Source organism: Nerophis lumbriciformis, linkage group LG06 (assembly GCF_033978685.3).
Source record: "Nerophis lumbriciformis linkage group LG06, RoL_Nlum_v2.1, whole genome shotgun sequence".
Taxonomy (NCBI): Eukaryota; Metazoa; Chordata; class Actinopteri; order Syngnathiformes; family Syngnathidae; genus Nerophis; species Nerophis lumbriciformis.
The window spans coordinates 22,601,539-22,610,789 of record NC_084553.2 but is presented as its reverse complement, the minus strand read 5'-3'; the positions used below and the strand labels follow the sequence as shown (position 1 = coordinate 22,610,789).

Below are 9,251 nucleotides of genomic sequence, written 5' to 3'. Positions count from 1 at the left end.
TGGGTTCACACCAGTGAGTTTGCTTCTTGCAGTGGTCAGTTAACGCCAAAATGGTAGGTTTAATTAAGCTTTAATTTTGACGAGTAAGGTACTTGTTATGCTACATCAGAGCTAGCTAACATGAATTAACATTCAATGTGTTAAGTTATGATGCATATTATTTGTGTTGGTGTGTTGTTCATATTTCATAACAGGTTATGTAGTATTTTATTGTTTGATACTGTATGTGCACTATTTTAAGAAATGTATCTTGTCCAATAAAAGAAAGTAAGGAAATTACTGTCATTATTTACATCACACACACAATTCACCAACATTGCCTTGTTCTCATTCCACACTTTTGACAAAAGCTATACACAAAAGTTACAGTTTTAAACAACATACATAAATACATAACGGTATACAATGGTAAAATACTGGTCTTTGCAGTAGTATACAATAATAAAGGAGGCAAAGCACTCGTTCTACTGGTGGCCCGAGCTTGACATTGTGGTAGTATTTCAAATATAATGATATGTGTATTATTATTGTGTATGTGTTTGTACTGTGTGTCTAGTTATTAGATGATGATGCAGTTTTGTTGCCATAGTGCTAATAGTAGTAACTACATCACAAGCACAGCTTTGTTGTTCATAATGTGACCTCGGACTATGTTAAGGTAACGTGCGGAGTTCCTCAGGGTTCGGTTCTTGGCCCTGCACTCTTAAGTATTTACATGCTCCCACTAGGCGACATCATACGCAAATACGGTGTTAGCTTTCACTGTTATGCTGATGACACCCAACTCTACATGCCCCTAAAGCTGACCAACACGCCGGATTGTAGTCAGCTGGAGGCGTGTCTTAATGAAATTAAACAATGGATGTCCGCTAACTTTTTGCAACTCAACACTAAGAAAACGGAAATGCTGATTATCGGTCCTGCTCAACACCGACACCTATTTAATAATACCACCTTAACATTTGACAACCAAACAATTACACAAAGCGACTCGGTAAAGAATCTGGGTATTATCTTCCACCCAACTCTCTCGTTTGAGTCACACATTAAGAGTGTTACTAAAACGGCCTTCTTTCATCTCCGTAATATCGCTAAAATTCGTTCCATTTTGTCCACTAGCGACGCTGAGATTATTATTCATGCGTTCGTTACGTCTCGTCTCGATTACTGTAACGTATTATTTTCGGGTCTCCCTATGTCTAGCATTAAAAGATTACAGTTGGTACAAAATGCGGCTGCTAGACTTTTGACAAGAACAAGAAAGTTTGATCATATTACGCCTATACTGGCTCACCTGCACTGGCTTCCTGTGCACTTAAGATGCGATTTTAAGGTTTTACTACTTACGTATAAAATACTACACGGTCTAGCTCCATCCTATCTTGCCGATTGTATTGTACCATATGTCCCGGTAAGAAACCTGCGTTCAAAGAACTCCGGCTTATTAGTGATTCCCAGAGCCCATAAAAAGTCTGCGGGCTCTAGAGCGTTTTCCATTCGGGCTCTAATACTCTGGAATGCCCTCCCGGTAACAGTTAGAGATGCTACCTCAGTAGAAGCATTTAAGTCCCATCTTAAAACTCATTTGTATACTTTAGCCTTTAAATAGACCCCCCTTTTAGACCAGTTGATCTGCCGTTTCTTTTATGCTCTGCCTCCACGCTGGGTTATTCCGGTTCCGGTGACCATGGATGAAGTGCTGGCTGTCCAGAGTTGGGACCCAGGGTGGACCGCTCGCCTGTGCATCGGTTGGGGACATCTCTGTGCTGCTGACCCGTCTCTGCTCGGGATGGTCTCCTGCTGGTCTCCTGCTGGCCCCACTATGGACTGGACTCTCACTACTATGTTAGATCCACTAAGGACTGTTCTTTCATAATGTTATGTCACTCGACATCCATTGCGTTCGGTCTCCCCTAGAGAGGGGGGGTTACCCACATATGCGGTTTCTCATAGTCATTCACATCGACGTCCCTTACATGGGCTCTGTACCGAAGATGTCATTGTGGCTTGTACAGCTCTTTGAGACTTTTGTGATTTAGGGCTATATGAATAAACATTGATTGATTGATTGATTGATTGTTGTTGTCAGCTGTTACGCGCCTTCTCTCCATTTTATGGTCACAGTACCGTGACCGGGTGGCGACAGGGCGGGAAAGAGGCGGCAATATCATCATTCCCGAGTAATATTTGCGGCTTCCCTGTTCGCATGGAAACGACAAGGCGTAGTTCTCAGACTTACCCACTCTGGAGTACGTTCTCAAAAACTCTTGTGTCAGACCACCCAGAACGCCTTTTACGTCAGCATAAAAGGCTGAAACGATACATATCTTTACCATTTTCACCTAAAAACATTCCTCAGGAGACAGGCCCTAATATTTTCGGGAACACTAATATTCTACAGATCGGTGTTATCTTGTCGCTTGGCATTTAACTGTTGGCGCAATGCCGCATTCTCCTCTTGCCGGACCTACAACTCCTGTCTCAATACTGTGTTGTCCTTTTTTGGAATCTTTAAATTCATCTTTAAAATTTCTTACATCTTCACAGAAATAATTTCTCTCCCTGTCATTCTGTGCTTGTAGACTTTCTATATTTGATTGTAGACCTCTGATACTACACTGTAGGTTTTGTATTGTTTGCACCAACATTCTTATATTTAAGTCATCTGTTTCTAGAAATTCCATCTGGGATTGTTCAGTTGACTGCGTCTCATAGTTGCTAAGCCGTTGCCGTTGTTAGCTTTGATGGCTAACGGCAGTCCTAACTTGTTTATTTCCACAAATGTTGTACCTTGCGGAGGAGGTCAAAGCTGTGTCAGCCTGTTTTAGAGATCACTTTGTGTGATCAGAAACACTCAAAATGTGGTCAAACTCTCACGGCCTGATTGCATTATAATTGTGGGTTGCTAGGCAACCTCTTTGAGCTAGTGTTCAGCTAGTTAGCCTTCGGCTTGTGACACCTTCACCTTACTGGTCACCAGGCCCCCCCTCTGGAGCCAGGCCTTTTGACTCCATGGGGTCAACAGGCCGGACATAGCCCGAAGAGGCAAAATGGGTCTCCCTTCCAAAGGGATCACTATCATAGACGGGGGCATAGAGGTTGGGTGCTTTGTGAGCGGGGCGGCAGCAAAAGGCAGGGCCATTGGCGGTCCAATCCTCGGCTACAGAAGCAAACTCTTGCGTCACCTTGCTGGAGATAAAGGATCCTGACACACAGCAGGGATTTTGGAACCAGTCCTCTCTAGAGGGGCTGTACCCTCATTCACTCTAGCGCTGCAAACAGTGAGAGGTGACGGGCGGGGATGCAAATACTTGTTACCCCGCGGCTCAGAGCCTGTACGTTGGAGTTTAACCCAGTCGACGAGAGGGTAGCTTACTTCCGCCTCTGGGTAGGGGAAGAGTCATGACTATAGTTTGTGCCTCTGCACCAAACAGCAGTTCAGAGTACCCGCCCTTTTTGGATTAATTAGAGGGAGTACTGGAGAGTACTACGCCAGTTGATTCTCTTGTTTTTCTGGGGGACTTCAACGCTCACATTGGCATTGACAATTGCCAACCTGGAGAGGCGTGATTGGGAGAAAAGACCACCCTGATCTGAACCGAGAGGTGTTTTGTTAGTGGACTTTTGTGCTCGTTATCCATAACAAACACCATGTTCAAAAATAAGGGTGTCCATATATGCACTTGGCATCAGGACACTAGGGTCGCAGTTCGATGATGAACTCCATGGTTGTGTCATCGGATCTGCAGTCTCATGTTTTGGACACACGGGTAAAGAGAGGGGTGGCGCTTTGAACCAATCACCATCTGATGGTGAGTCGGCTCCGACGATGGGAAGGATGCCGGACAGATCTGGCAGGCCCAAACGCACAGTGAAGGTCTGCTGGTGTGCTGAGAATGTCTGTCAGAGTCTCCCATTAGAAAGAGTTTCAATTCCCACCTCCGGAAGAACTGAGTCTGACAGGACCATGTTTTGAGCTTTTATTGTTGAGGCAGCCGGTCAGAGCTGTGGCTGCAAGGTGGTTTGGGCCTGTCATGGCGGTAATCCCAGAACCTGCTGGTGGATACCAGTAATGAGGAATGCCGTCAAGATGAAGAAGGAGTCCTGTCAGGTCCCTTTGGCCCGCATGGGACTCCGGAGGCAGTGGACAGATATCGACAGGCCAAGCGGCATTCGGCTTTGGTGGTCGCAAAGGCAAAAACTCGGACATGGGAGGAGTTTGGAGAAGCCATGGAAAACGACATCCCTGGGGCTTCAAAGTCATTCTGGACCACAATCCGCCGCCTCAAAAGTGGTAAGTGCACTGTCAACAACAACCCTTTCTTGGTTGACAACACTTGGCCGCATTGCGTGGACATTGGGTGGTGCCTCTGGATTGGCAGCCCAGGGCGGTGGTTCCTCTCTTCAAGAATGGGAACCGGAAGGTGTGCTCCAACTGGGATCACACTCCTCAGCCTTCCAGGTAACGTCTATTCAGGTGTACTGGAGAGGAGGCTATGCCGGATAGTCAAACCTCGTATTCAGGAAGTTGTTGAACTGTGGACAAGCTCTATATTCTCGGCAGGGTCTTCGAGGGTGCAGGGGAGTTTTCCCAACCAGTCTACATGTGCTTTGTGGACTTGGAGAAGGCATTTGCCAGTTATGAAGATTATAAACTGTACCCACTCGGCATCTATTGCACCGGTCACCCAGGGGGGTGGGAGTGGGATTGGAGGATCAGTTACATTTGCCATCCCTCCGAAGGTTTCTCATTGTTCCCATTGGGTTGAGTTTTTTCTTGCCCAAATGTGGGTTTAGATCTGAGGACGTCGTTGTGGTCTGTGAAGCTCTTTGAGGCACTTGTGATTAACAGCTGTATAAATAAATGTTGATTGATTGATGGACAGGATTTCTAGTCACAGTCAGGCTCGAGATCTTTCTGTGTGGAGTTTGCATGTTCTCCTCGTTACTGCGTGGGTTCCTTCCGGGTACTCCGGCTTCCTCCCACTTCCAAATACATGCATCTGGGGATAAGTTGATTGGCAACACTAAATTGGACGTAGTGTGTGAATGTTGTCTGTCTATCTGTGTTGGCCCTGCGATGAGGTGGCGACTTGTCCAGGGTGTACGCCACCTTCCGCCTGAATGCAGCTGAGAAAGGCTCCACAACCCCCGTGACCTCAAAAGAGACAAGCGGTAGAAAATGGATGGATGGAATTCTCTCCAGTCCTTTCTGTACTCTACGTCAGCAGTCCCCAACCACCGGTCTGGGGACCGTTACCGCTCCATGACACATTTGCTACCAGGCAGCACAGAAACACAGTGTCATGATCGGCTTTGCCGGAGTAGAATCCCAACGCAAAAAAGAATTAATAAGAATAATAACAACAAGTGCTCTCAAAAAGGAGTGGTGAAAAATAAGTAAGGATGCACACAAAAAGGTGTGAACAAACAGAACATGCACACAAAATGTGTGTAGAGGAAATAGTAACACTACACGGATGCGCCGGGGCGGAGCCACAAGAAACGAGAAATGTGAGTGAAGCCAAATTAGAGGGGATGAACATGACTAGTAGGGTGAACAATGATGAATTTACTGGCACAGGGAGAATAGACTGGAGAGCTTAAGTAGTCACCAGGAAATGGGAATCGGGTGTGCGCAAAGGTGGCCCTGCCCTGTGACCCAGAAACCAGGCACTGCATAAAAAGCAGACAGACGCCTGCAGAGTTGCCAGATCATGACACACACTTTCTCCGACTTAACTTTCGCCTGTCCCACTATAGACACACCAATAAGCTTGTTCATAGATGTATAATAAAAGTCCTAAAAGGAAGTTACCGTTTGTTGTAATTGTTATATGTTTGTTGCACAAGAACTGAACATATAGAATGTTAATGTGACAGATTGTAGTCAAAGGCTAATTTTCATCTGCAGTCTTCGGCAGGTTGATGTTATAGCATACATTTTCAACCTGCCGGGGACCCTTTTATCGCAAAGAAACATGCCCGAGGCTCCCACTAATGCATTGTTATGGTGAGTTGTATTTTTCATGCACAAAATTTTGCTGTATTTATCTGCCAAGAGTGGAATTAATCCATCCATCTTCTACCACTTGTCCTTCTCGGGGTTGAGAGCGGAATGTGAGACAAGTTTCCACCTCATCACATTCACACACTCGGGTCAATTTAGTGTTGCCAGTCAACCTATCCCCAGGTGCATGTCTTTGGAGGTGGTAGGAAGCTGGAGTACCTGTAGGGAACCCACGCAGTCACAGGGAGAACATGCAAACTCCACACAGAAAGACCCTGAGCCGGCGGCTCGAAGCAAGGACCTTCGTATTGTGAGGCACACTCACTAACCCCTGTACCACCGTGCTTCTCTAGGCTATATGTAATACATGAATATATATTTTGATTCAGAAGAAATAACGATTATTGAAGGACCTGAATTGACGCTGTGGCGCATTTGCTTACATGTGAGCTATGGTAAGTGGTAAATGACTTATACTTGTACTCAAAGCACTTTCACACTACTTCCACAGTCACAGCTACGATGCAATGCCCTAACCACGATCAGGGTGAAGTGTCTTGCCCGAAGGACTCAACGGACGTGACTAAGGTGGTGGAAGCTGGGGATTAAACCAGGAACCCTCAGGTTGCTGGCATGGCAGCTCTCCCAACCGAGCCAAGCCGGAGTTGAAAAATAAAGCTCACATAGATCCACGCTGATGTCTGTCTCCTCTACTTAACATCCATTAAAAGATTAGAACCCTCCCAAATATTTTACATTATATACATCCATTTACATATTATAATACTTTAATTTATGTTAAAGTAGAAAAACGCTAATTTTTAAGGTGTTGCGACTTTTATTCTATTTTTTTAGTAGTAACGACTTTTAAAAAAAATGTGTTTTCACTTAATCGCACTGCACATGTCAGTGACATGGACGCCACATTGAGGCCACGTGCACGTTGACACTGGAGTCTGATAAAAATCACATTTTACTTTCAGTGTAAACTGTCAGCTGGAATAAAAAATTTAAAAAAATGTATCCGATTCGGGCCATATTGGCCTGCATTGTAAATGCAGTCATTGTCACTCTATGGATTATTTTGACTTCAAAAACTATATCCTAATATTATGTTTATTATTATATTAACGTGATATAATAATATAATAATAATTATTATTATAACTATAGAATGCTCACGCTTGCATGGGCCCTAATAATTTATGTCACTGAAATATAGCATATTGTATAGCAACGTGTCTATTACACATTAACCAGTCTAAAAACATGTAAAAAAAAAAATTGAAAATGATTTAAATATTTTGAAATTCAAAAAGGGATAAGCGGTAGAAAAATGATGGATGGGTGGATGAATTAGATCGATGGATGGATTTATATTTATATGTTCACGCATTCTCTCGCCTGCGGTACCGCATGCACTCTTTCTGCCTGGCTAGTCCCAAAATCTCGCGAGACGAGAGCACGTCGCCTGGACTAATTCAAACTGCGTCAGGGCATCTTGTCTTTTGCAGGGAACACGAAGCTAAACATGGAAGATATTCTCTCTGTTGATGTGAACCAGAAGCTGGAGGAGCTTGTTGTACCCATAGTGTCTGACAGCAACGAGCCGTCTCCAGAAACACCAAATGGCGTGAAGACGTGAGTAAAAGGGATCTACGTTTCTCTACACCGAATGTATGAAGCGCTCCAAGCTAAGCTAAAATGGAGTCCCTGTGATGTTAGCTATTGTTAGCAGAGGAACGCCGCCATGCTTGGCGCAGTCTACTGTACCCCAGCTAACACACAGGTGTTATTCTTTTCGTGGTTTACACAATAAATGACTTGTTTTTTCTAACTCAATTTACTCCGAATCTGGCGTTTAGCAAAATTAGCAGTGGCACAAGGCACGCCAAAAAACAGGTCAACGGGAAATGATACCATGTCTTTGTTCTCAAATTCAGCGCTTTAATGCATCCAAATAATTAATTAAAGATTAGAATAATCATTAATATTGTGTAACACGTCAGTGTCCGTTTATTTTAATCAATTATCTAGCTAGATCAAGCGACATTTTTTGCATCGACTAAATCCCCGTTTACACTAAGCCGGATAAGGTTATCCCACCTAACCTTATCCTTGACCACACACACACACATGGTCGTTTAAGACACCCTTCCCCCCCTTCCGTCCGCCGGCGCAACACGACCTAGTACGCATGCGCGGAAAATGAGCACGTCATAGTCACATCCAGTGTTGCTTTGAGTGTTAGTTCTTAAATTTAACTTATCTGAACAATATCCAGTGTTGTGGTATTTCAATTATCCAGTGTGCTGTGGGGCCCTATTGTAGTGAATCACACCTGAGCCATCATAAATTAATCAAATCTTTATTAAACACGTAAACAATGTGATAAAGAACATTTTACAACAATCAATCTAGATATCTGGTCAGGACACTCCTCACTTTTTTGCCTTCACCTTCATTGTCCATTTGTTTTTGGTGACTTTATATACTCTGGACCTCGACGTTGAGTCCGCGACATACATGGCGGACAATAACTGATATAGTCTGCTTTGCCAGTCGGCCAGGTGATACAAAGCACACGCTGCCTTTTTTTATCACATCTACTGGAGCCCGCATTTTCGTTGACTCTCCTTCGACAAATGGATGAAGTTTTTCGGTAAGTAGAATCACAACTGACCTCGACATTGGAAAGTTTGCTTGCTGTCTGAGAAGTGTTTTATCCGAAATAGCTGCAATCGCTTTCTCTTAAGGTATTCATTTGGGATTTCCCCAAGCGTCTGTACATGTAGAAGAATGAGAAACACGGGCATATCTGGATGACTCACCTCCATATTTCCAGTGGTTAGCTCTGGTTTTCATGAAGCTGGCTGTGGCGCGTTCTTTCTGGCATCACTTCCTGTGTGGGGCGCGGTCTTTCTGACTTCACTTTTTCTCCAAACTCTGTAAACGATCAATGAGTCCATACAAAGTTAAGAGCCGGAGATTCAAGAAATACACGGCGCACTTACCTGTGTAAAACATTATCCAAGGAGGGTTACCTTAAATAAAAGTGTGGCTGAAACGGGGCTTAGGCTAAATAATTATTCGTTTAAGGCAGGGGTCCCCAAACTGGCCCGCGGGCCGGATCCGGCCCCCCAGCATCCAAATTCCGGCCCACAGGAAGTCCCAAGTTAATTTTTTTATTTTTGTTTTTTTAATCTTTCCTTTCTAATCCATTTTCTACCGCTTGTTACTC

General features: G+C 44.3%; 1 protein-coding gene across 1 annotated transcript in view; it reads left to right on the top strand.

Moving 5' to 3' along the window:
• The first annotated feature begins 7,441 nt into the window (after positions 1-7,441).
• myef2 (myelin expression factor 2) overlaps positions 7,442-9,251 on the top strand; it is a 30,061-nt gene continuing 28,251 nt past the window's right edge. Inside the window, exon 1 of the mRNA XM_061963902.2 lies at positions 7,442-7,651. Coding sequence (XP_061819886.1) covers positions 7,542-7,651 — 110 coding nt within the window. The 5' untranslated portion in view covers positions 7,442-7,541. The remainder of the gene's footprint in view (positions 7,652-9,251) is intronic.